At 40.9% G+C, this 27,907-nt stretch overlaps 1 protein-coding gene across 1 annotated transcript in view; it reads left to right on the top strand.

Moving 5' to 3' along the window:
• The window catches only part of ATG14 (autophagy related 14), a 34,127-nt gene extending 6,320 nt beyond the window's left edge, over nt 1-27,807 (top strand). Inside the window, exons 2-10 of the mRNA XM_045823113.1 lie at nt 6,182-6,244; nt 7,323-7,365; nt 9,586-9,667; nt 11,433-11,670; nt 14,931-15,160; nt 16,318-16,435; nt 17,798-17,888; nt 17,968-18,053; nt 24,894-27,807. Coding sequence (XP_045679069.1) covers nt 6,182-6,244; nt 7,323-7,365; nt 9,586-9,667; nt 11,433-11,670; nt 14,931-15,160; nt 16,318-16,435; nt 17,798-17,888; nt 17,968-18,053; nt 24,894-25,200 — 1,258 coding nt within the window. The 3' untranslated portion in view covers nt 25,201-27,807. The remainder of the gene's footprint in view (nt 1-6,181; nt 6,245-7,322; nt 7,366-9,585; nt 9,668-11,432; nt 11,671-14,930; nt 15,161-16,317; nt 16,436-17,797; nt 17,889-17,967; nt 18,054-24,893) is intronic.
• The last annotated feature ends 100 nt before the right edge of the window (nt 27,808-27,907 follow it).

Raw genomic sequence — 27,907 nt, 5'->3', positions numbered from 1 at the left:
TTTCCTACTGCATTACTCAATTGCTTCTGGTACTAAGCATGGTGTGTTTAATGTTGTTTATTTCAGGAAGACCTCCACGTCCTGCGTGCGGTTTCATGAAGGCATGAACTCTGGTTTTGTTCAATCAGATCACCAGTGACTCATGTAGTGGGCACATCGCTGAAGGAATGACAAAGGCAATAGACCTTTAAAAACAAATTCTTTGCTAAATCTGAGCATTAAAGTGAGTTTTCAGAATAGGGATGTGTTATGGTGGATTTCTTTTTCTGACTATGAGAAATAAAGAACAGATACCAGAACCATTCAAAACTGAGAAATAAAAAAGAAAATGTAGGGTTCGGGGACAACAAAACTGCCCAAGTGTTCTTGCTCAGCCAGCGCCATTTCACTTTTCATTGTTCTCTTTTCTGAACTGTGTATTCTTTAAGAAGAGGTGTTTGGTTTCATCATTCCCAGAATAATGCCAAGTATCTACTAGAATGAAAGAATCTCTCGAGACCCAGGACCATTATCCTAATAGCCAAATCATTTTTAATGAACTCTCACTGGGTGCAGTTATCTACATAAATATTCTTACGGAGGAGAAAGGCAGGTCTCTCTCTCAAGGATTTATACTGACTTACTCATAGCCTTAAATTCTGTGGGTCAAAGGTAGATTGAGAGATATTTTGTCATTATTTATGAAAATTTTGTATGCTGTGTTTTGCTTTCAGACTCTTTATGAAAAGCTGCTTGCTAATTGGGAAATCACTCTTAATAAAATATGGAGACTTAATGGCAGTTTAAAAACCCTTGTTTAACCTCTGATTCTTTTCAGTGAGTTGGCCGGATCAGCTGTGCCTACATGGAACATGAATGTGGTAATGCGTATGAAAGTTCCCGTGAATGTATTTTCTTTTAGGTTTCAATAATGGACTAGCTGAATATACAGGTTTTAATAGTTTAACACTTCAAGGAAAATTAGATATTAAAGACTAAATCTCTTTCACAATAATTAGTTTCTTTGCCTCCTAAGAAAGGAGCATGTGTCTTTATATAATTTTGTGAAAAGTATGGGTTGGCAGATAGACTGTTTGAAAAGTATCTAAACTCACTACTTCTTTGTTTTGTGTTCAATAGCGGGACGACTTCTTTATACCATGGTATCCTCACCAACGCTATTTTTTCCTTATCTCCCACTTTGGCTCCAGTCCTAAAACAATATCCACTTCTCCACCTTTTCATCTGCCTTTTAACTTGTGTGCTTCTTTAAGAGATGAAGAGGAGTGATTAAGCAGTACTATCAACACAGTCTTTGGATCTTGTACTGGTGAACATTTTAAAATTGTAGGTCTTTTGATAGGAACATAATTTTCTGCATTATACATTTACCTGACACCAAACATAGCACTGTTACTCAGTGGGGAACTGACAAGTCGAAGTCATCTTTCCAGTCAAAACTGGAAATAAGTCGGTTACGGGCTTACAGTAGGTGTAGGAATGGGATGGGGAACATCCCTGGGGATACCCAGAAACTGCAGCTACAGGAAAATCAGCCTGCTGGTTTAAGAACCAGTTATTTTATTATTTTTTAAAGATTTTATTTATTTTTAGAGAGAGGGGAAGGGAAGGAGAAAGAGAGGGAAAGAAACATGTGTGGTTGCCTTGTATGCCCCCTACTAGGGACCTGTCCCCCAACCCAGGCACGTGCCCTGAGGGGGAGTCCAACTGGAGACCCTTTGGTTTGCAGTCCACTGAGCCACACCAGCCAGGGTGGAACCAGTTAATTTTAAAGTGTGGATTAAAAAGGCAGACACATTACTATGAGCATACGGATATTGCTTTTTTAAGTACATTTTCAGGAATGAGGTAGCACTGCCTTGACTGATGAGTTTTAAGAATGTATGATTACACTTTTACCAAAAAACAGAAATACGGGCACTAAACAAACTGAAGTGGGATAAATGATGAGCAAGAAATTTAGATGTTAGTGAAGATTTCAAGAGGAAGACATCCAAAAAATTACCTTTTAGATATTTCTGTTCTGCCTCTAGTATTTTGGTTGTCAGTAACTATAGCCTGCCAATAAAAATCTTTTGTCTTGAGAATTAAGTTCCGGACCCACATTTGTATACCCCACTCAGCAGAACAAAAGCTCTAGGGGTAGCTTTAGACACAAACTTACTGACCTTGCTGCTATTCGATCGTGTCCATCAGGAAGGACCCCCATCCCATGCAGTTTATTATTCGTACACACACCCAACGTGTGGAGCTCCTAAGAAAATGTAACTTTTTTTTTTCATCAATATCACTGGCTACTATCATCATTATACCTTCTCGAATTTATAAAAGGTTTTCACATTTATTATCTGCCACTTATTCCCTACTGTAAACCCAGGCATTATCAACCTGTTTTAAAAGTAAAGAAACAGAGGAGTATGGACTATGCTAATTCTTAAATTCACTTCCAGATCTGAACTGTATTGTTTTATATATAGTTCAGTTTAATTCATTAGTAAGATTAAATGGTAAATCACTCGTTATAATGGAGAAAAGGGAAATAATATGTGCTAAGTGCCTTTACCTGATGCTTTTGCGTTTATCTTATTTAATCTCCGTAACCAAGTCATATAGGCATTATTCCCATTTTACAGGTTAGGAAACTAAACAGTACTTTGTTTCTGTTTCCTGTTAATGACTTAACCTTCATTCTTGCCGGGGAGTATTTTTACTGCACTTTCTCATATCCTAAATGTTCTGACAAAAGAACCATCCTGCTAAGGACCATGTTTTTTCTCCATTGCATTTGTCCATAAACATCATACCCTTGTATGCCTAAAGAATTTAAGGGACAAAAATTTGATGGTTAGTAGTTTTGTTAGTATCCTAATATAAGAAATACTTAGTTTTTTAACCGCCTCTGCTGAAGTAAGAAGATTGCTGTGCTCTCTTCTCCCAGGAGCATCTGTGTCCTCACTGCCCTAAGAATCCTCGCCGACTTATTTCTGTATTTCTGAATTATATGATGTCTATTTGATGAAATTCTGTGTGCCTGTTAAAGAAGGAAAACCCTACAAGATATTTTATGTGATAATCTCAACTTGAAAGTACCTAAAATATGATTCCTTCCCATCTCCTTTTTTTAAACACAAAATATGTGTCATTAAGTGTGGTTTGAATGTCATGGCTATGTATTAATCTTTCCAGTGGTTGGAAACCATATTGAGATAGCACAGACTTGTGGAAATTTTTATCACATTTCCATGAGTGATGGGGTAGAGAATGCTGAGAATGGATGAGTGTGCTAATGATGAGCAGCTGAAATGCTGACCCAGCCACATTGCTTGATATCATCTGCTGTTTGGCTTTGTTAACAGCACTTAATTTTAACTTCCTTCGTGAAAGATAACATGACTCATGAAGTGTTTGGTGCAGTAGGGATTTCTTCTGTTTATTATTCCTGTTGTCCCCTATATATTTGTTTTAAATTTTGATTCTCTGTTTGTTGTTTTTAACAACACCAAGGAGGATCAACCAGCTCTGTACAGAGCTGGACAGAGTTATTCGTCATCCCAGTTTGTTTTAGTGCAAAGTGGAGTGGTGTTTTTATGACTGATCTGAGAGGAGATCCCTGATAGCTTCTGAAAGCAAGATTTTATCCGGTCAGTCCTGTGTGTGCCTGGTTTGAGGAGTCTTGTCAGTCTGTCATCCCCGTCAGGTTATGGGAACATGAATCACTACATTAAGTAATATACCCCAGAGTATACAGTCAGCTGCTGAATATATCATTAGATATATTCTTAATATTACCTCATTAATTCCTAATATTGTGGAAGATCCTTTGTTGTGCAGACACATAGTAAAAGTCCGCTAAGTTGATTGATGAATATGTGGGTTACTCTACATTCCACACTGGTTTCTGAGTTTTCTAATACTGTTTCATGCAGTTCCCACCCTACTGGCCATTGCAGTGCTACCCAGTAGAACCTCTGCCGTGATGTTCTGTAGCTACAGCTACACTGTAGCCATTTGGAGCTATTGAAATGTGGTTAGTAAAACTACGAAACTGAATTTTTAATTTAATTTTAACTTAGTCATGTAAGTATATAATTGTGTCACATATAATATTGCTTCATTTGCTTTTTTGTTTAATATATTACATATTGTACCTTTTCAGTGACTGTTAAATGATTATAATTAGACCGTTTAATCCCTTCCACTTAGAAGTAGATATTTTTGTGTATGTTTCAAACATGGAGTTATAGAAATAGTATTGTAGAGAGACTTCTAGATCAGCAATTTTCAACCTTCTTCATCTCATGGAACACATGAACTAATTACTAAAATTCTGTGTAACATCAAAAAATGTATTTTTTGCTGACCTGGCTGAAAAAAATAGGTATAGAGTTTGAGTTATGCACACCAGATGGCTATTGTTGTGTTGGCTGTTGTCACTTTTTATTTGACAATCTAAGGGAAAAGAGGTCATTCCCGAGCTGGGTAGCTTAGTTAGTTGGTTAGAGCATCACCCGCATACATCAAGGTTGTAGGTTCAATGCCCAGTCAGGGCACATACAAGAATCAACCAATGAATGCATAAATAAGTGGAACAACAAATCACTGTTTCTCTCCCCTACCCCCTTCCTCTCTTTCTTTCAAATCAATAAATAAAAAAGAAAAGGGGTCAGTGTCCCCGAATAAATAGACAGGTATTGCATGTTTTTAAATTTCTTGCAGCACACCAGTGGAAGATTACTGTTCTAGATCATTGTAAGGAAGTGATTTTTAGGTTCTGTCAGATTGTTTTCAGTGAGAGAGAAATTAAGGAGACAGGCAAAAGCTTGCTCTTAGCCTCCACACCCTGTTACTGTAGCATGTGGCATTGCCCTTGTTTCCTTGCAAATAGTGAGCCACTGTTAGCTCGGTCGAAGATCAGTTGCACAGTGTTAGTCCTACAGTTTTTTTAAATCAAATCCTTATTAAGCAATAAGCCACATTTTAGGTGTTCAGTAGCCACATGTGACCAGCGTTTACCACATGGAACAGCACGGATCTAGTCCGTTAGCCACCGTCAGCTGCTTGGCACTTGTAGAACCCTTACCCAGCTGTGGTGGAATACATGTTCTTTCGAGTGCACGTGGAACTTTCACCAAGGCAAACCAAATTCAAGGCCATGAAGCAGTCTCAAATCAAAAGACTGAAATCTCACGGTATATTCTGTGACAGCATCAGAATTAAATAAGAAAATAATAACAAGTTATCTAGCAAAACCACTATATCTGGAAATTAAACAATATGCTTCTAAGTAATTTGTGAATCAAAGACAGAATCTTATGGAAAATTGGAAATTGGTAATGAAAATACACTATATCAAAATTTTCAGTTTAGCTGAAGGAGTACTCGGAAATTTGTAACTTTTTAAAAAAAGATTTTGTTTATTTTTAGAGAGGGGGAAGGGAGGAAGAAAGAGGGGAGTAGAGGGCGGACAGAAAATGAACTGCAATATGACGTCCCTTTTGATAACTTCTACAAAGTAACTTGTTAAACTGCAATGACTAGCAATAAAATCGGTGGGAAAAAATAGTACTTTAAAAATTATAAGGAACAAGTTGGTAGTTGAGAGCAGGATTGAATTAAGCTTTATAATTAAAATTATTTTTTATAACAGAAGCCTCAGTTTCTTTGAATTCAAATTCATGTTAGTGTTCTGATGTGCCCGTTTGGAAAATAATGTAACCTAGGGGTGGAAATCTATAGACAAATTTTATAAACCCATGAAAGAATTTTAAGGCTGAGAATTTGAACTTAGTTTTGAAATAGCCAAGTGGTATCCTGGCTGGTGTGGCTCAGCAAATTGAGCCCCGGCCTGCAGACCAAAGGGTCGCTGGTTTGATTCCCAGTCGGGGCACATGCCTGGGTTGCAGGCCAGGTCCCCAGTAGGAGGCACACAAAGGCAACCACACATTGATCTTTCTCTTTCTCTTCCCCACTCTCTAAAAATAAATAAATAAATCTATAAAAAAATAAAATAACCAAGTGGTAAGCAGCCATGTGCATCCCATTGAGAAGTATACAGTACTTACTTTCAAGACAGACATTCCCAGAAGACCCTGCAGAAATGATTGGCTCCCAGGAGTTTGTATAATTTCACTGAACTGAAGAAAAAAAAGAATATTTAAAGCATTGAATTTTTTTCTTACAGGTTTATAGACAAGAAGGAGCGGTTAAGTCAACTTAAGAGCAAGCAAGAAGAATTTCAAAAAGAGTGAGTTTTCATTTTGCTTTTTAATTTGTGGAGATATCTAGTCACCATGTGGATTAATTCAGCGCGATGGTATACAGATATATGGATTGCTAGCTTATTAAATTTAGAAGCAAAATAGAGTTGTAAGTTTCTAGAAAATACTGGGATCAGTCCTGGGGCCTATGCACAGTAGGCACTCAGTGATGGGAAGGGATGTTGAATCGAGCCCCAGCCCTGACCGTTGATAAGTGGCAGAGGGGTCCAGGAGAGTAGGCTGTTTAGACATAAGTTAGTGGCTCCTGCAGGACGTTACTGCTTTCATTTACCTTTCTTCTTCTTCTCTGTCAGTGCTTTCGCAGAGTGTGGTCATCTACATCAGAATTCAGTAACTGAGGTCATGGTTAAATGCAGATTCTTAAAACCCCATCCTCAGATATTCTGATTCAGTAGGTCTGGGGGGAGGCCTGGGAATCTTGAGCTATTACCGAGCACCCCGGTGCACCTCTCTCACTCTGGATTTGAGAATTTGCATGTAGAACCTTCTGTCCCAAACTGACCCAGTCACTGTTCTGCAGGCACAGCCCAAGTCTGATAAACATTTTAGTAAGTGGATTAAATACTCTGAGATGCCTTGGCATTAGAGAAATCTACTTGGATTAATTTAGCTCAATTATTTCTCTAATTGATTTGATGACTGAAACTTTTATGTGTATAGAACACTTTGCTCCATAAAAACAAATTTTTACAGATACTGGCTTGTGCCTTTTCTTTGGGAGATGATCATAGCATTTTCAATCATGCATTCTCCTGTAACTATCATTATTGTTAATGATGACTGATGGGAATTATTGTGACCGAGGACAAAGGCTCTGGCTGTTACGGAAGTTTATCGTGAATGTACATAGAAAGCTCTGGGCTATGTCAGAAGCGCAAAAAGAAGGAGGTGAGAAAAAATGACAGAGAACAGAATTTGGAAAATACTTTGGTATTTCCAGCCATTTATAAAAACTTATTTTAAAAGTTGTTGATTTTACATTTTTGAGCTTTACAAAACTGAATTATTTTAAGAGCCTATTCTTTATGTCTCTTCTCCATACAGAGTGTTGAAAGCTATGGAAGGAAAATGGGTGACGGATCAGTTGGTAAGCTGTAAGAGCTATTTCAATAATATTCTTTGACTTGAGGTTACATGTCTTTAAGTTGGTAGAGCTTAAGAAATCATTGCGAATCTAAATTTGTTTTTGCTTATTTTTCAAAGTCCTCTCATTGAATATATTTGTAGTGTGGGCTTTTCAAATACTTTATCTAGATACCAAAAATGGGGTATTGACAGCTAAGTAGGGTGCCATCATAAAGGTTAGCTAGGAAGTCTGGTATTGACATAGAAATACAAGAGCAGTGGGCTGTCCTTTTTGAGAAAACTTAGTCATCATGAACACACATATTTTAGGTGGGTTAACAATTAAATGTGAAAAAATAAACTAAAAAATATGAAAAGAAAGTATGGGAAAGGGTTTATATATTCTGGGGATGAGAGGACTTTGATAAGCCATAAAGGAGAACATTTTGACAGGCTATGTAAAAGGTGTTTTATGTTAAACACCCCATGCAAAATTAACATAAACTGGGAAAAAATGAGTACAACATATGAAAATAAGGAGTTTGGTTGATAATGTTTTTATTCACTGTTGGTGGGAAATACACATTGACATACTTGGGGGACAGTTTTGTGGGGGGTTTTTTTCCTGATGCACATGTGGTATATCTAGCAGTTTTCCTCTTAAGGAGATGCACACAAATGCAGAGATTTATGGATAAAGATGCTGACTGTCTGCAGCACGAGGAGTCAAGTTAATGTATAAATAAATTAAATGCTAAGCAGAATGCAATAAATATGACACTGTGTAGCTGTTAAAATGAATGTGGTCAGTCTGTGTGTATTGATACAAAGTGATGTCCAAGATAAACTTTTTAATGAAAAATCAACAAAAGTAGGCCAAAGTGTGAATCCATATTTGTGAGTACGTGCTTTAAATATAAATATGCTCTGAAAAGTCTGGAAAGACGCTCATAGAACTTTGAGGTTACCCTTGAGGAATGGGAAGGAGTCAGGCTAGCAATCCCTTTTTTCTGTGATGTCTAATTTTTTCACAATAATAAGCATCACTCATAGTTTTTAAATAACTTAAAGAATAGTTATGATAGAAGTGAATTCTATCCATGCTCTGAATGTTACGGAAACAAAATATTCCATAGAGAAAAAGATCATAAAAGGCCATTTGTAAAGAATCCCATCCCCATTTTTCTGCATTCCTTGTACCGTTTTCTAATTTTTCTATCAAAAACTTCAATATTAATTCTCAAAGACTAATACCTTTTAAAAGTGAAGACATCTTATTGCCAGTTCTTCTGCATCGACCAATCCCCAAGAACCTGTTTGCAGATATCTCTCTCACCCCATTGGAGAGGTTGGCATTTTACCCACTGGAACGTCCCTGTGACCTGCTCTGTATCTCGTACTGTTGAGCACCACAAACGTTCGAATGTTGTTTAAAGCTTTTAATTGACCACATTTATGGAGACGTTGTAGAGTAGATAGTTACACTTTTTAACTGATTACTAAGTCATGTTTTTACTGATGATCCTTTATTTACCTTGGGGGAAGTAATACCTAAATCCTGGTAATGTAAAGAGGAAATTTCATGTTTCTTTTTTGTGGTGGTGGGGTGTAATTTCATGTTTTGTATAATTAAGGCTTTTCAGGACATCTTATATGAGTTATATACTTGTTAAAAAACTTTCATTTTATTGCAGTTTTAATTATTTTGAAAGTATTTGTTGATTGTGTCAGAGAGGTAATACAGAGATGTTCGCAGTCTCTGTAACTAGCACTAAGAGTTTAGAGCAGGGCATCAGTAGAACTTTCTGAGATGATGCACATGTTCTATGTCTGCATGGATCAACATGGTAGCTATTAGCCACATGTGGTGTTGAGCACATGACATACAGGTAGTGTGAGTAAGGAGCTGAGTGTTTTTTATTTTATGTAATTTTAATGGACTTTTAAGTAGCCATGTGTGACCAGTAGCTATATATTAGACAGAGCATGTTAAGAGAATATCCTTTAACATTTTTGTCTGTGAATTTTTTTTCTCTCTTAATTTTCTAGCAGCTTCTGCATAGAATCAAAATAACATTTTTTTTCTTTTTGGTAATCTACCATAGTTATAAAACTATAATAAATATAATGGTCTTTTTTCATTATGTTTTCTAAGATATACCTAAAAATAGGTAATGATACCAGGTGGATAATCATTAATTATGAGATCAACATTTCTGATATTTATTGCATATTTTTTAAGAGATGGAAAATAATGTCCTGCAAGATGAGGATTGAACAGTTGAAACAAACAATATGTAAAGGAAATGAAGAAATGGAGAAAAGTAAGTAATTTGACCCCCTCCCTCCAGCCCTAATAAGGAGCTCCTGTGGAATTCCATGGGATTAGAAAACTAGAGAGACGGAGAAAGAGAGCGGTGGAATGGGGGTTATAGCCACCTGGAAAGTTCACTGCTTGCCTTTCTCTACTTCTGAAGTATTTGTGTAAGGAATTCTTATATAAGGACCTTTAAATAACCTGCTGTCTTTCTCATTTACTTCAAAAAGTGAAGGAACTCACCCTGACAGATGTGGCTCAGTCAGTTGGCTGGGTATTGCCCTGTAAAGCCAGCATTTGCCAGTTGGATTCCCGGTCAGGGCTCATGCCTGGGTAGGTTGCAGGTTTGGTCACTGGTTGGTGAGCAAGCAAGAGACAACCCAGTGTTTCTTACACATCAGTGGTTCTTTCTTCTCCCTACCTCCCTCCCTTCCCCCTCTCTAAAAATAAATTTTTAAAATCGTTAAAGTTTCTTTTTAAGTTAAGAAACTTAAGTTTCCATTTGTCTTAGCTAACAGGAGGGAGATTCAGAGTCTAACTTGGTAACCATTTATACTTATTCATACCAGAAGCACAGAATATTGTTCTTTTTCTTCTGTAGTGTGTCTTACACATATTTTAATCTGTATTAATCTTACGTTATATTTTTATAGATACTCTGTCATGGGTGATTAGCAAAATTTAGGAGAATCCTCTTAGAAACCCTGTATCCTTAGAAATATTTTGTGTATTTCTGAAGATCATTGTTTAAAGTTTAGAGTGAGTCACCATCATACCTTGTGAATCCCTTTCCTCTCTATTCATTGCTTTCAGAAGCAATATCCTGCAGTGGTATACAGTGGTGTAAAAGCTTCCTTTGAAAACTTTTGTCCTTATAAAGTACTCCTGAGGAGCTTCACAGAGGTACTGAGCTAGAGAAGCAGGGCAGCACGATGGAGGGGTGCTTAGAACTACAGGCAGCCGATTCTCCACTGAGTTTTGCATGCATTCTCCGAAGACTCGGTTTCAACAGCAGTGCAGGGACTTGTCACTTGACCTTGATTCACCCTCTTTCCCCATGCTCCCATGGTGTGTATACCAGGAGTTTGTTCCTGGGCATCTGAGAACCTCCTGAAGCTGCTGAATTTCCTGAGCTTGTGCATTTGTCTGATGAGCAAGTTTAAACTTTGGTCAGCTCTAATAGATTTGTAATACCAGAATACAAAAGCAACAACCACGGAAAATAAAAGATATGGTTCTAAAGCAGTGGACTTGTAACAGTGGCTTCCATCCCTAGCAGAGTGACCTGGTAACTTTTTAAAAATCTACAGAGAGAATCATGGGACCCACCCTAGGTTTAGGAAATTACAGTCTCATTCAGTGGGGACTGGATTAGGGGTTCTTAAACTGTCTGTAGTGAAAGACCAGTCTTTTTCTCTTTGATCTCCAATCTGTCATAAACCAATACCAATACTTTTATAGAGTACAATAAAATTAATCACTGGAAAAATGACTGCATGCTTCAATGTTATGACGACGTCAAAAGAAAATTCCCTAAACTTAGTCTGTGTTTCTGTACTTAGTCTGGTCGGTGAAAGTTGGCAGATGGGCCGTCACACTGAGTGCACTGCTGTGAGAGGTTCTGGTGGCCTGCCCGGGGTGGGGACCCTGCTCTTTGGAACAGAAATGCAGGCTAGTTGCCATGCCCACAACCTTTTGCAAACAAATCTCAAGGGAGTTAATGGATTCCAGAACGCTTTTTAGAGATAACTGTTGGATGTGATTTATTTTAGCTTCTGAAGGCCTTCTCAAAACCAAGGAAAAGAATCAGAAGCTTTATACTCGAGCAGAGCGGCATCAAGAGAAAAAGGAGAAGATCCAGAGGCACAATCGCAAACTTGGTGACCTGGTAGAAAAAAAAATCGTCGACTTAAAAAGTCATTATGAGCGTCTGGCGAATCTTCGGCGATCTCATATATTGGAGCTCACCTCTGTCATTTTTCCCATCGAGGAAGTAAAGACTGGTGTGAGGTACAGTAAGCAACTCTATCGACTCTAGAGTACATCAGGTTCCAAAGATCAAGTATTTTTCAAGTGCGTCAGCACCTCATTCATGTGACCTCATTCTGGGGCCATTGGTTTTCCTGGTAACTAAACTGGATGAAGTCTTATCTGCTTCAGCAAACACTGCACATTGCATGGAGCCGGGAGGCAGCCAAGGTAGAGGGTGGAGGCCACAGAGTGGGGCCCAGGCTTGTGTACTCTCACAGCTTCCAGTGAGGTGCTGACTCACTCCTGATCAGAAACTGTCTGGTGGCCAGTGTCGCCTGCAGTCCCAGCTGGGCTGTTTATTAGTTATCTGCTGTGAGGCAGGTTCTCGAACCTCAAAGTCTCATTTCCTTGTCTGTTAGGGGTAATACAGTAAGTGCCTACTTCACAGACAACTCATGCACTGAAATGGAAGAAAACATCTGGTACTTGGCGTCTCTTACATGGGGACAGCCTTTTCCTGGTGACTAGCTGCTGCCGAGCATGAGGTGTCCTAAGTCTGCTCTTAAGCGGTAGTCCGTGGATACCTCAGGAGTCCGAGGGATGGCAACACCGTGGTTCCGCCCCTGGCTGTTCCTCAGAGTCACCCAGGAGCTGATGAAAACTACAGGTCCAGAGGCTATACCTCCAGCCCCCCAGTCCGTCTCATAATACTTCTTAAAAGCTTAAAACTTGCCCAGATGATGCTGATGAGCAGCCAGGTTTGGAAACACCACTGAAGAGTCTCATTTTCCTCCTCACTCAGCACTAGGCTCTCTCGGTTGGGGCTTTTCCTGTCTGTCCTGTCACCCTCACTTTCCAGCCACCTTCCCTGGAACGCGACAGTCAGCGGGCTACTGCCAGCTCCGTGACTGTCCTTTCTGCCTCTGCTTCAGTGTGTCCCTTCGTCTGTTGCCAGGCTTAGCTTCCTAAGCTTAAAAGTCTGTTGCTTCTAGTTTGAAAACCTCTCTGAATTCTTACCAAGTAATATATCATTCACAATAGCTGGTAGTAAACTAAAAAGGCACATTCAAAATACAGAATAGAACTTTCAGAAATAAACCTGTATGGTGGCTTTTTGGACGAGTGAGGGAAAGTTGGAGTACCCCAAAATTGGTATAAAGACAACTAGCCAGGCGAAAGGGGATAAAAAGCTGACGAAGTAGAGACATTATGCCCAATTAAACTCTCATGGGCCGGGGCCTGCTCGAGAATGTTGAAAGAGGCCACAAATTCCTTTTGGAGGTATCTTTGAGCGCACTGAGTGGTCACCATGAGCAAAGCTCACCCTCCCGAGTTAAAACATTTAGGGACAAGAAGCTACCATTGAAATTAAATGGTGGCAGACATGTCCAAGGACATGTTGTGGGCGTTTGACCCTTTTATGAATCTTGTGATGCACGGCTGTGTGCAGATGGCCCCTAGTGGGCCGCAGCAGTGTTGCAGTGGGGCGGCAGGGCAGTTAGAGTCGTCGTGTCAAGAGCCCTGGGACGGGCAGAAAGAACGGCCACATGCACCAGAGAAATCAGCTGCTCCTGCACGTCCCCTTTCCACAGCCCCTGTTTTACTACAGGACAAAAATAGAGTTGTGTACATTTGCACATTGAACTTGTGTTAAATAAACTTTTGTAATGGTCAGGAAAGATTCTCACGGGCCAGGATATCACTGTTAAACATACTGCAGCCAACAAAGACCAAGACACTGTTGCAGATTTTAGGGCGCTAAGACTGACAGCTGCACACACAGTTGCAGAGGAGCAGTCATGGAGAACAACTTTCTCCTTTCTACCTGTGCCGATTAAGTTTTTCTATTACAATATAATTACATACTATTAATTTTTTTAAGCTGATGGCTTTGAAGTTAGCCCTATAATAAGATTTCTTGTTCATTCACATTTCTCAGACTTCCTTGAGTGGGAGAAGGAAGGAGAAGCGGGACAGCTTAGAACAGCTTAGAACTCACCCCGTCTTATCCATGACAGGCGGTAGGAGTGACGCCACGTGTGTTGTGGCAGAAGGAAAAAGGGCCGAGAACCACTGGCCGAGAACAGCGTCTGGACGTAGTACAGCACAGAAGGCCCGTGTCCGTCTCCCATTTCCTACCTGCTTCGCCGCCACTGTCTCCTGGCGCTTCCTTGCGCCCCTCTACGCACAGCCCCACGACCATCTGTGCTTCCAGACACATTGCGTTCTTCCTCCTGCGCATTTGTGCCCACCCTGGCTTCTCAGTCCCACCCACTCTTTAGACCAGCACTTCCCCACCTATGGTCTGTGGACTTCAGTGGGCCTTTGCAGCCCTTTCAGGGGTCCCTGTGTGGTCAGAGCTGTATTTATAGTTCTCTACTAACACTCGATTTTCCTTTTTCACTCTGTTGACATTGGCCCTGGTGGCTCATAAGCCATGGTGGGTGAAGCCTGTTGGCCGTGGCATATTTCAAGGCAGTGACACCCAACTACAGTAACAGTCACTGTATTCCACCATGTGCTTGCAGTGCTTTAAAAAGAAAAGCAGTTTTGCAACAAGAATGTTCTTGATGAGGCAGTAGAAATTGTTTGTATTATTGCCTTGGCCCTGCATACACACCTGATGAAATGGGAAGTGCAGACACTGCTTCTGCTGCAGACCGAAGTGCTGTGGTTGGCTCAAGGAAAAGCACTTGAGTGAGTGGCAAGCAGCAGTAGGTTTTTTCACAGGACATTATTTTTCCTTAAAAGAACAACCGAAAGACTTGGGTATCATAGAGATTTTCAAAAAAAATCTTGATCAGTGTTGTATTTTACTGTGTGACTCAGCCGGTCAATACTGTCACTCTTTATTAATGTTCTTGGTTTGAAAAATAGATTTTTTTTCATAAAGACATGCTGTGTTAACATGTAATAGATTTATTATTCTTGAATGAATTAATAATTTAAAATGTTCTCATTATTTCTAGTACAGTAAATCTCAATAGCTCTAACCCATATACACAAAAGCTTTTTGGGGTCCTCAGAGGTTTTTAAGCACATAAAGGGACCTTGAGACCGAATCATTCGAGAACCTGATATTTGAGGCCCTGGCTCACGGTGTCACCTTCCTTATACTCGTTGGGCTTCTGTGCCACTGCTGGTTTCATCTTCATCTCTGATAGCAGTCACTTATCTGTACAAATTGTAAGTAACTCCGGTCCCGTTTCCAGTGTTCTGCATATTGGCAAGTACGATACTGTGTATGTACTCTTTAAAACCCAGTCCCTTGAAGTCCATACGCATCTTCTGATTTTTAGAGATCCTGCAGATGTGTCTTCAGAGAGTGACAGTGCCATGACCTCCAGCACCGTGAGCAAGCTTGCTGAAGCCCGGAGGACGACGTACCACTCGGGGAGATGGGTCTGTGACGACCACAATGGGGACACCAGCATTAGCATAACAGGGCCTTGGATTAGCCTTCCCAACAACGGGGACTACTCCGCCTACTATAATTGGGTGGAAGAGAAGAAAACCACGCAGGGTCCTGGTGAGAAGCAAAATGGTCTTTGAAAACTTTCATAAATATGTACTTTTTAGTTGAGATAAATCTTACATAACAAAATGAACAATTTTAAAGTGAACAATTCAGTGGTACTTAGTACATTTACAGCATTGTACAACCGTCACCTCTAGTTCCAAAACATGTTCATCACTTCCAATGGAAACTCCAAGGCATGAAGCATTCACTCCCACGTTCCTCTCCTCCAAGCCAAGCCCCTGGCAGTCTCCCACCTGCTTTCTGTGTCTGTAGTCCTGTCTGTTCTAGACATTTCATATGAATGGGATTGTGTAATATGTAGCCTTTCGCATCTGACTTTTTTTCACTTGGCATATTTTCAAGGTTTGTGTATATCCAGCATCTCATTCTTTTCATGACTGAATAATCCATTGTATGGATATATTACATATTGTTTATCTACCTGAAGATGTACTGAAAACATATTTTAGACATTTCACATTTTGGGAGTCAATAACTTCTTTATTTACATAATAAGATCCCACTATTTAAAGAAGTGTATCTAGAGCTTGTATAACAGTCCTAACTGGAGGTTAAATGCCACAATTGCGAAACCCTTTAAAACTCTTGTAGCTTTTCTTTGGTGGAAAAGGACTGCTCAATTAGTAATTCAGCAAGTATTTTGTGAGTATGTGCTTTCTGTCATGCACAGTACTGTGTGCTGGTGATATGAAAGTGATGTCACCAAGGTGGGCATAGCCCTTTGCCTTTCTGTGGGGAGGACAGAAGGCAAGTAGTGATCAAAAGCACGGTACACTGAGTGTGCTGTGGGTGGACGCAGAAGCATGACAGGGCAGGGCTGGACAGGGAGGGACTGCTTTCCCATGGGGGAGTTAAGGGAGGCCTCTTTGGGCATTAATTGTTCGGGTAGATAATACATTATCAGGTTCGAGCAGTTCAGACTTTAATTTCATTTATGCTGGGCCAGTTTAGGCCCATTTACGTAAGTTACATTTCACTCAGTAAAAAGCATAAACAATGCATCATGGGCCTTTTATTAGTAAGGAGTAAAATGTAACCATCAGTGATGTGATGATAGAGCTAGAAATCATAAAATACAGGTTCATTTGTATTTTTGTTGAAATTGAAGCCTGTTTTTGTGTGTGGTGGTGGTTTTTACCCTTTAGACATGGAGCATAACAACCCTGCGTACACGATTAGTGCTGCCCTGTGCTACGCTACTCAGCTGGTCAACATTCTGTCTCACATACTCGACATAAATCTTCCCAAAAAGCTGTGCAACAGGCAAGTAATTGAAGGCGGTGATGTCTTGTCTGTCATGGATCTTTTATGTTCTTACTGTGTTCTCATTTATTCCAATTAAATAAAAAGAAAAATGTGTTATCGAGACAGAAGCAGTCTGACCATAGACACTGAGATTAATTTCAGAGTTTCATGTGGTGCACATTTGTGTTATCCTGCAATCACATGTGAAGTGTTTGTGAAGACCACAGAGAATCCTCCCACTTGTAAAAAGAATTGAGGAAAAAACAGGTTATTCAGAGGGTATACTCCTGTGCAAGAACTAGGTAATAGAAACATTTTTATACTTGAAATTTTTTTGATTTTTTAGAAAAATTAAAATGTGTTTAAAAATTTTTTTAAATGTAAAGGTTTACAGTCTACCCAGTTCCTAAAACCATCCTACCACCCTGTAGTTATCCTTGCATTTCAAGCAAATATAAACATACATGGTTACAATCACATGCACCCCCCCCCCCCCGTTTTAAACACGAAAGGTATTAATACTGTACTAAGGTGTTTTGCACCTTCCTTTTTAAGCTTTTATTTAACAAATATTTATTGAGTGCCTCCCTAATGTGTTGGGCACTGTTCTAGGTGCTAAGTGGGTACAATGGTGATGAAAACATAATCCCTGCTCTCTTGACACTTAATTTTAATGAAGGGACAAATAATAACAGTGCATCAGATGGTGACAAATGTGGAGAACATTAAAGCAGGGTGAGCAAAAGGGGACGTGGAAGCAGGGAAGGACTTGCTGTGTCTGAGTGGGCAGGTGTGTGGTCACGTGTGAACCTGAGGGAGGAAGGGAGCAAGCCCAGTAGACCCTGGGGCGGGAGGCTGTGGCAGAGAGGAAGGCCAGTGCAAAGCCCTGGGAAGAGTGAGTTGCAGGCAGAGCAGTGGAGACAGAGGGCAGCGGGGAAGGTAGGGATGCAAATCCTATGGGGCCTTGGGGGGGCTGTTGTGAGCCTTCTGCTCTCATTCTGCATAAAGCGGACAGTTGCAGAGTTTTCCTTTGTATAAATGTTCTGGGATCTTACCAGTCCTCTATTGATACTTAAGGGAATATCCTATGTATTCATCATTTTATTAGTTTGCAAGTATTTTTGTGGAATGAATTTTCAGAAGTGCGGTTGCTTGGTCAAAGGGTATATGCATCTGTGATTTTTGTAGATGCAGTGCAATTGCCCCATGAGGGGAATAGTTCATTCTTAGAAAGTTTCTAAGGACATTTAGGAGACAAAGTCCAGAGGGTAGGTTTTACACTGAACTGTAGTTTAAAGTATGCTCTTCAAAATGAACATCTTAACATAGAGTTTCCTTAAAAAAAAAAAAAACTTTATAAATCATATGTTTGTTTTACAGTGAATTTTGTGGGGAAAATCTCAGCAGACAGAAATTTACTCGAGCAGTAAAGAAGCTGAATGCAAATATTCTTTACCTGTGCTTTTCTCAGGTATGGAAAACGTGCTGTGAACTAATTTTTAATTTCTTAACATTGCTGAAAATAGTAATCAATTTTTTACTTTTTCTAGCATGTAAATTTAGATCAATTACAACCACTGCATACCCTCAGGAATCTAATGTACCTGGTCAGCCCGAATTCTGAACACCTAGGCAGGTAAGGAGGGTGTTTGTTGGGACCACCCTTAAAGGGGGTTGTTGTATGTGTTGGCACTCTACAGGGCCCAGTTCCTCATCGCCAGACTCTCACAAGGGGACGAAAATAGTGCAGTTCTGAATGGGAGACAGTGATTAGTCATACTTGAACCATCATGGTCCTTACATAATCATTTCCCAGAGAAAATTAATAGCAAGCATTTTTAACACCTACAAGAGAGTAGAAGAGCCCAGGGGTTCCTGGAGTGGGGCCTGTCTTGTGCTCTCAGAAGCTCACACGCCATCTCTTTGAATCCACATTTGTTTCTTCTCTAGCCTTGCCTGGTGTCCACCTCGTTGCTTGTGCATTTTCTTTTGTGCCTGCTCATTCCTTCCTTTCATAACAGTTCTTTACAATCCACTTCTTGTCACCGAGTCAGTCTGACTACCCCTTGTTGGACAAAGGCTATGAGATGTTTATGTGATGAAATGGTTTAAAATCCCCTAGCTCAAAAACAGGACTCAGTAACGAAAAAGACCATCCCGGACTAGCCTATGGGATCTTTTCAGTTTCTCAGCCCATAAATGCATGACCCTGATGAGGCTTATCTTTTATACTGTCCAAAGGCCCCTTCTCTGGGTATTTATCTCTTTTCCTTGTTCTGAGCACTCTGTCCATACATTTCTGTAGGTATGGCTTGATTAATATATTTGCACTTTTGAAAGAAGACAAGAAAATTAAAAGGTGCAAAGATTTTGGGGGTCCCTTCCCATCATCCACTTGCTTTGGCACTGAAACCAAGGTTCAAGGGGAGTCCCCTTCCCTGACCAGGGTGCCTGGCTTCCTTCACATCGCAGTAAATTTCCTGCGACATTCTGCCCCTAATCATGGTCTTGTTTCTCCCCTCTTCCCTCATCCTGCTTAAAACAGTGGTTAACTTTGGAAGAAGTTGCCAACTTTCTCCAGGAAACTGCATATACCCCCAGAATTCTGTGCCATTTCATAGGGAGTTCATGCCCCTTACCCCAAATCCCATTCCTTAGTTTAGGAGCCACAGAAACCCATTGGAAATCCACCCCAGTTTTAGTGGCCGGTTCTGTAGGCTGGCATGCCATCCTTTCTGTACCTTACCTGTAGAAGGTTCAGCATTAGGAGATTTATCGTTAATAAGAAGAACTAGTATTTGCTGAGCCATTATTTATTGACACTGGGCTAAGTCTTGGCATGCCTTAAGTCCAGGTAGGATGATGATTCTGACTTACACAGGGAGTAACTGGAGCCGAGCATGGCCAAGTAACTCATGCCCATGACTGCAGGGCCAGGAGAAGTGCTGGGGCCCGAGTCCCAGCACACCTCAGGCTGACGACAGCCCCAGTAGTGGATACTCATGCTTTTAACCAGCACACATCACTTTATCACATGAACACATTAAAGAAGAAAAAACACAAGATTAACCTGGCAGATGCCAGAAATCAATGAATAAAATTGTTCCCATTATTTAAAGAAAACTATCAAATTAAAAGGGATTATTAATGTTAATAAAGGATATCTACCATAAGCATATAGCAAAAACTATACTTAGTGGCATACTACTTAAATAGATACTTAATAGAGGCAGTCCCCGGCATCAGGGAAAACCAAGGGTGACCTACTATCACTGCTATGTTAACACTGCTCTGAAGGCCCAGCCAAGGCAATACATTTTAACAAAGAAATAAGGTGTACTTTATGTTGGAAAGAGGGAAACTAAGTAGACATTGTTGTAGTTGGTATGATTATTGAACTGGATATTCAAAAGAACTAAGAAACTGTTAGAAATAATAGTTCAGGATGGGGGCTAAATATAAGATCAACACACACAAAACTAGTTGCTTTTTATGTGCCCACAACAACTTGCTGAAAGATGAAGTGGGAAAAAGTCCCTTTTACTTTAGCAACAAAGGCTATAAATTATATAGAGAGGAGTAATCCTTATAAAATACATGTAAATCTATGTGAATAAAATGAAACTTTTTAAAAAGGATTTTATTTATTTACTTTTAGAGTGGAAGGGAGGGAGAGAAACATCAATGGGTTGCCTCTTGCATGTCCTCAGTGAGGAACCTGGCCCGCAACCCAGGCCTGTGTCTGGACCAGGGATCGAACTGGTGACCTTTAAGTTTGCTGGACAATGCCCAACACACTGAGCCACACCAATGAGGGCAAATTATGAAACCTAAAGAAACAAAAACCAGCGTGTAATTCCTGAATGGCTGCCAGGCACTGTATGAGATGTGGCACCAAATGAAAGAAAGCCCAATGCAGTGAAAACCCTTTTGATTTTCTAGGAGGGGAAGGCTCAGTTGTAAAAAAGCGACTTTTCCCAAAAAGGAAACCTGATCAGAATTTCCATAGATATGTCATGGAACTTAGACAAGCAGATTGTAATGTTTAACTAGAAGAACAGTCTGCGAAGAAATTTGGTAGAAGAGTAATAGGGGGTGCTCTTTGTCCCTTTAAAACATAGTATAAAGGTAATTAAAATAGGGTGCTGTTAGCATGCAAATAGGAAGAGCAATTAGAAGAGGAAAAGAGCCCAGAAACAGACTCTTGTATGTGTGGGGATTCATATGTGATAGGGTGGCATGTCGGATGGTAATAATAGCAGCTTGGTGGTGGTGGGCCAGTCGGGTAGTCATATGGGACAAAAAGTTGGATTCATACCACATTCCACACACAAAAATTAATTCCAGATGACATAAGCAACCATAATTAAAAAAAAAAACTGGGAGAAAAAACCGTTTTGTAATCATAGGGTGGGGAGGGAATTCCCAAACAAGCCACTAAACCCAAAAATCATAAAGGAAAGGAGTTACACATTTTAATGTGTAAAAACTCTAAATGTCTTTGTTAAATGATACTGTAAACAGTGTTGAAAGACAAACAACAGACAGATTTTGCAGTATCTGTAAGAGACAGTGGATTAAAATCTAGACTTAATTCAGGTCAATGAAAGAAAGGCAAACAACCTCAAGAAAATAGAGACGTATTCAAGCAGGCAGTTCACACACAAAAAATGCAAGTCGTCAGAATTCAAATGAAAAAGACTCTTTAGTCTCAATCAGGAATAAAGAAATGCACTTCAAACCAGGTGTCCATTTTCCATCTATCAGTTTAGCAAAAAGGGAAGGGTTGATGATGTGCGGGGTTGATGGCTGTTACCTCCTCAGAGGATCTGGCGTTTTCTCTGGGTGTGCCCTTGAGCCTGCCCTCCATCTGAAGGGCTATGCTCTGTGGGAGGACACACGCACACAGCCAGGCTGTCACCACGTCCACGATCTCCCAGCCTGTGAACCCGGCAGGCAGAGCTTTTTGTGCCTCCCTCAGTCCGGCCCAGAGAGGTTGGTAATGGAGCTTGTATGGGACTTCCTGTTTCCATTGAGACCGCCTGAACTAAGGGTTCTATCCTGAATCCAATGTGGACTTACTTTTTTTTCTTTGAAATAAATGAAAACTTACAGGAAAATTCCAAAAGTTAAAAATAGTATAAAGACACATTTATTCTTTACCCAGATTCACTTGGTTAGTGTTTGACCCCGTTCACTCTGTCATCCATGCTCCCCTCTCTCCCTCTCCGTATTCTGATCCTTAAATACACAACAGTAGGTCTTTCTGAAGTCTTTGTGGATAATTACATATAGCATGGCTCTTGACCCCTAAGTATTTTAATGTGTATTTCTTCTAAATAGGGAGTTTCTTATTTAACCACAGGAAAGTTAGCGACATCAGCAAATTTAACAGCAGTGTGACACTTCAATCCACTGCCCATGTGCACATGTCGTCAGGGCACCAAATGAAGTCCTTCACAGCGTTCCCCCTCCAGGATCCAGTCCAGAGGCGGGTGTTACATTTAATTGCTATGTCTCTTTAAATCTGAAACATTTTCACAGCCTACTTTGTCTTTCCTTTTACAACATTAACATATTTTTCCTTTTTTAAAATGGAATTTTCATTTTGAGATTGGGTGTTCCCTTGCAATGAGATTCAGGCTCTGCATTTTAGGCTAGAACCGGCCTAGGCAGGAATATCTCCTGGATATCACACCTGGGGACCCACAGTGGCCAGCTGTTCCTCTTTATTGGTGATGTTAATTCAGTCACTTAGTCAGGATACTTTGTAATTTCTCCACTGTATAATTCCTATATTTTTCCTACCATGCTGTGTGTGGGGAGACACTTTAAGACTACAGTTATCCTTGTAATCAAATGCCGCCGTGCCCCCCCACCCCCCGCCAGGATTTAGTCTTTCTTTTCTGTGATGGCACCTACATTAACACACTGCTATCATTTGTTGGGGCCCACCCTGCCTGGTCTCAAGAAGCTGTAACCCCTCACAACTTAGGCTGAGTAAGAGACCTCTGAACCAGGAGCCACTAAGGAGACAAAACTTATTTCCCTGGCATGAACGCTGCCTGCTCCGTGCCTGGCCTCCTATGCTTGATAAGTTAGCCAGTGACGGGTAAGATTTCCCACGAGGGGGAATCGCCTAAGACAGGCATGATCATGAGAAGGCCTCAGGGAAGAGACTCGGGACTGTGGAAATGAAGGGGTGATGGACATCGACCCCTGCCCCCTCGGCTTTGTCAAAGCCTGAGTCCTTGTTCTTAGTTGTGAGAAATCCAAGTCTCCTGGCTGCCTTTGTCTCCTCTGCCCAACTCAGGCCTGCGGAAATAGCAGGGGCAGTGCATTCCAGACCAGAGTCAGCAGACCCCCGGGGTAATCAGGCCTGGGACATAGAATATGCAAGATCCTGTGAGATCTTCTTGCTGGAGGATGCTATTGAATTAGAATATGAAGGCATGGGCAGGAAACGAGACTATCCTTTTAGGTCCTGTAGTCTTTTTAAGTGATAAAACACAAACTCTCTGCCCAGAATTCCAGCGGGAGTTCTGTCAGACCCTTTGAAAATTACCTATCCCCTTTGAGCTTCCCTGCCAGACTGTAATCCACAAACTGTGTCTGTATTCTTAATAAAAACCTGCTTGGGTGGGAAAACAGGGTGCTCCCCACTAAGAGAGAGTGGCCATTTTGTCCCTATTTCCCCACAGGACTCGGTTGTCCCTGTGTATGTTTTTCTCGTGTTTCGATGAGCCATCTGCAGCGTTCTGCTGTCACTGCAGGCCAGTGGCCATTCACAGTCATTCAAAGTCCAGAGTTTATATTAGGGTTCACTCTTGATGTTGTATATTCTATAATATTTTAAAAATAAGCTGTTTTGCAAAATGAGACTTTTAAAAAGCCAAAAAGATCATTTTGTTGCCTTCATTGACAGGAGTTAAGTCACTGTATCATGAGAAAATACGTTCCCTGGCTTTATTTTATAATCTGTATTCCCCAAAGACATTAAGCAGAAAGACTTAATTTTTATGCTAGTTAATTCTTTGGGGGAGGGGGGGCACAGGTGAGCTGGCAGGTAGTGATTACGCTGGAAGTGATGGGAGAAAGGCACGGAGTGGAGGCCCAGTTTGAGGGGCTTTTTGGAATGTAACTTGTTCACTAGCAACCAATAGAAACCCTGTGGCACATCTTCAATTTAATTAGTACTTGTGAGGCCTTAAAAACAGTGCCTAGAGCAAAAAACATTGGCCATTCCTGTTGCTGTGTTCCAAGTGGGAAGCAGCGTGGTTGTCTTGGAGGGCAGGAGGCTGCCCAATCCTGGAAAAAGTGAGTCAGCAGGTGCAGGTCTGGTGAGGTGCACAGGAGGCGAACGCTAGGCCTTTATCATCGTGAAGACTAAGAAGTGTGGACCAAGGACTGAAAGGACAGGCTGTACAATTCTAGGATATTTCTCCTTTCTCTGTTATTTTTGTTCTCCTCTGTCATTTTCCCCAAAGTAGTTGCTAGTGAAACTTTTAAATGAACCAAGGCCTTGGACCATATTATTTTGGGGGCAACAGTGGATGGATAGGGGCTGCTGGGGAGGGACTGGTTGCAGGGAACTCCCCTGGAGGGGCCGTGGTTGGGGGACTGCCCGCCTGAAGGAGGGGCAGCCTGGCTCCTGTGAGGCGGGAGCTGGAGGGCACTTGAAAAGGGAGAAGCAGAAGGCCTGTCGCAGGGAGTGAGGCCTGAGAAAGAAAGGTTATTGGGTTTGGAGCTGAGGACATTATAAGGAACCTTTGGGGAATAAAAAAATATTTCCTAAAAGACAGTATAGAAGTATGCAGTATTCCAGACGAATATATTCTAAATAATCCTATCTCACTCTGTGCTATAAACGTGTCCCTAGAAAATTATGTGATACCTTGGATGGGTTCGACAGCTGCTGCTGACACTGTCCCCAGGAAGCTTTGCTAACATGCACACAGCTGCGTCATTTAGCTCTTTTGAGTCTTGAGTTTAATAATTGAGTTAATAACTGGGCTTTATAAACCAGAGAACATCTTGCCATTTTCTTTGTACACCATTTGATACTTGCTGCACTAACTAACATACCGGAATATATACATCAGGTGACTTTTTGTCCTAATTGTGTCATTGGAACGCATAGATAATGCAGTTGTTTAAAACAGAAAATCGTACTTTGGACCAGAATAGATCTAGGTACCAGTGAACTGATTTTTCCATCCAGGGTCTTCACAAATTAGGTAGGATTGAGAAGTGTGGTTTGGTGCACTACTCATTACTTGGATGGGAGTTATTATTTAGATTAAAAGAAAAAAAACAACTCAGACCAACAGCGAATGAATACAGTGCAGACTTAGGAAGCAGGTGCAGCCATAGTTCTGGGTCTCCTACATGCCATCAGGTCTTCTGTCACCTATTGTCACACGTTGTGAGAATACTGGTTGTCTTAAAGAGGCCCTCACTGTCTGTCTGCACACAGGTCAGGACCCTTTGAAGTGCGAGCAGACCTGGAGGAGTCCATGGAATTTGTGGATCCCGGAGCTGCTGGAGAATCAGATGAGAGTGGAGAGGAGCGCATAAGTGACGAGGAAACAGACCTGGGCACAGACTGGGAGAACTTGCCGAGCCCCCGGTTTTGTGATATCCCTTCCCAGCCTGTGGAAGTCTCTCAGAGCCAGAGCACCCAGGCGTCCCCACCCATCGCGAGCAGCAGTGCCGGCGGAATGATCTCGTCTGCTGCAGCCTCGGTGACCTCCTGGTTTAAAGCTTACACTGGACACCGTTAACAAGCATGGATCAAAACATGCCAGATTTGCATCAAGAAAGTAAACTAGCAAACTTTATGTATTAGGTAAGACCATGCCTGGAACAAAAAGGTTTTCAACTTTTTTTGTTTTGTTTAGAGCAGGGAGGCAAGCATTTCTGTTTGTCAAATGGCCAGTGGTGGTGACCGACATCCTTATGGTAACTAATAGAACAGAGGGGTCAAAGGTCCTGCCACCCAGACTAGTGTTGGTGGAGGAACGACCAGAGCAGGACAGTTCTGTTGAGGCAGAAATCCGTTTGGGCTCCCTCTGATCACAGGCCAGGGGACCACAGACACAGGCTGGTGTGTTGGTCCGTGCGATGCTGAGGCTGTTCCTGAACACTTTACATTTTAGAGGCTGAATCACGAGGAAGTGATTCGTGATTAGGACTTGAAAGATAAAACTGTTTAATATGAGTTTGTTTTTATGCGATCGGTTTTGTACAGAGAACCAGCAAGCAATTTGAAATACTTGATTTCTTTATAATTTTGTCATGTTTGCTTTTTAGGTCAAGGATTTTGGTTTTGTTTGGAAAGGTAGTGTTTTGGGGGAGGATGGGTAGTTTAAAAATTATTTCACTTGTGCTGCTCTGTCGTAGCTCGTGAGACATTCCTGTTTTTCTCCCCACACACCAAAGAAACTAAGGTCTTTTCTTTAGGACCCATATCCATGAACAGAAGAAATTCTAGCTGCAATAATGTCCTAGAGATTTTAAACCTATTTTCTTATATTCTGAGGGGAATTAAGTTCCTTCTTAACTAGATTATTGAATTCCTACCATCTACACTATGTGCATTTGGAAACTGAACTTATATTGTGAGTGAAAGATGAAGTCATTAAGGTCTTCGTTAATGTAAGCTAAACGCCTGCCTGGGCGCAGGTTAAAAGCCACTGAAGTGAGTGGCCTTTGCTGTCTTTTGGTGTCCCCGTTGCTTCCTGAGGGGTCTGGTGGCGGCAGGGTTTCCAAGGAAACCCGTCCTGCTGGTTTGTTTCCTAGAGGTCTCTGCTGCTCTGCAGACACTGCCTTCCCTCACTAGAGCCGACGCTACTCTTCTCTTTCCTGGGGAAAGATCTGTGGAAGAATCTTCCTCACCAAGAGATCATTTTCAGCTAACGTGTCTTGTCATTCTCTTAGTGACAATCTTCTAAGAAAACTGTAGAGAGGCATTATGTACAAATATGTAAGTAGTTTATTTTTAATAACTGCAAAAAAAAAGTCCTATGTAACAACTACAAAAAGAAGTCCTATGAAAAACTCCTAACAGGCATTTATCACCGTACCTTGTTAGTGTGACTAGCATGATAGTACCTCAGAGGACTCATGGAGGTTTGCTCTGCCCTCACTTCTTTTCTTGTTGTACTTATTATAGGTGATACTTTGCCTCCAAATCCGAGGTGCTATATATATAGCTCTTGCTGTTGGTATAGTGTTTGGTGGAGTCTTGGGTAGAGTTGCAGCAGTGTGGCTATTCCTATCCAGGAGTCCCAAGTTCCCTGGCTCTGTGAATGTTCCACTTTGGGAGGAAACGGGCGCTCCTGTTTGAACCACTCAGCTTTATGATTGTGGGCTTGCCTGCATTGTACCATGCAGGCCTGTAATTCATGGAGTGGTAGACGTGAACAAATTACCAAATGAACTTAAAATCCCACGAGGTAAGAGTTATCCAGGTACTTCCAACCCTTACAAGGAAGAGCTTAGTCTCCAGAGTGAAAGACCGGGACTCGGGGCATGAGGGCAGAGCCTGACTTCAGCTGAAAGGCACGCTAGCCATGCTTCTCTCAAGTGAGCCTCTCGCAGAACCATGCATGTGAGATGAAGCTAAAGAACAGAATCCAGAGATCACAAACGTGTATCAAGAGCAATTCTACAAAACTTACCAGGATACGGGGAATGTGGGGATTGATAGGGTACGTTTCTTGTTGCTATCACCTAGAGGCACTTTACTTAGGGTTAAATGATCAAACCCTCTAGTGGTCGTGAACACCAACATACTGGCTTACTCTGCTGAAGTATTTGGTTTTCATTTTTTTGCACTGGATCCACCCTGTAAATATTCTGAAGTATACATTTCAACCACTGTTTTCTACTCTCTTTGCTGCTCATTAAAATCTATCATGTAGGTGCCAGAACCATATGTAAACAGCTTTTTTAAAAAATTGAAGCTGGTTTTTATTTTTAAACAAAAAGCCATAGAACTTGGTCCTTTTTTTCCATATTAAAATGATTTGTTGAAACAAGGTAATACTAATAAAAACCCAGCGGCACCAAATAGGCTGCTTAAAATGGTGTGTTAAGGACTTTTCTGTAATGGAGTATGGCTGAGAAAAGTTTTGCACATCTGTAAGTTAAGATGAAAAACATGTCAGCATTGGGTGTAGCGGACAGGATTCATTTAAGGACTCGTGTGTCGATGATTTGGGAGAGAGCGTTTGGTGGCATGCTGTTAAAAGAACCACAATATCTGAGAATATCCTCATGGTGTGACGTTGCAGAAATTTCCCATTGCTCTGCAACTTCCAAACTAGTTTGAGTCATACAAATGTTTTCTAAACTTTTATTCTATTATAATAAATCTTTTAACAGTACTTTGCTAATACATATGTCTTTTTCAAACTGATTATTCTTAATACTGATACATTACGGGTAACAAGAATGAGGTTTGACACTGGAATATTTTATCTAAAT

Source organism: Phyllostomus hastatus, unplaced genomic scaffold, assembly GCF_019186645.2.
Source record: "Phyllostomus hastatus isolate PE091 unplaced genomic scaffold, TTU_PhHast_1.1 phas_scaffold_501, whole genome shotgun sequence".
NCBI lineage: Eukaryota > Metazoa > Chordata > Mammalia > Chiroptera > Phyllostomidae > Phyllostomus > Phyllostomus hastatus.
The sequence above is the reverse complement of the archived record's forward strand: the minus strand, read 5'-3'. Positions and strand labels throughout refer to the sequence as shown.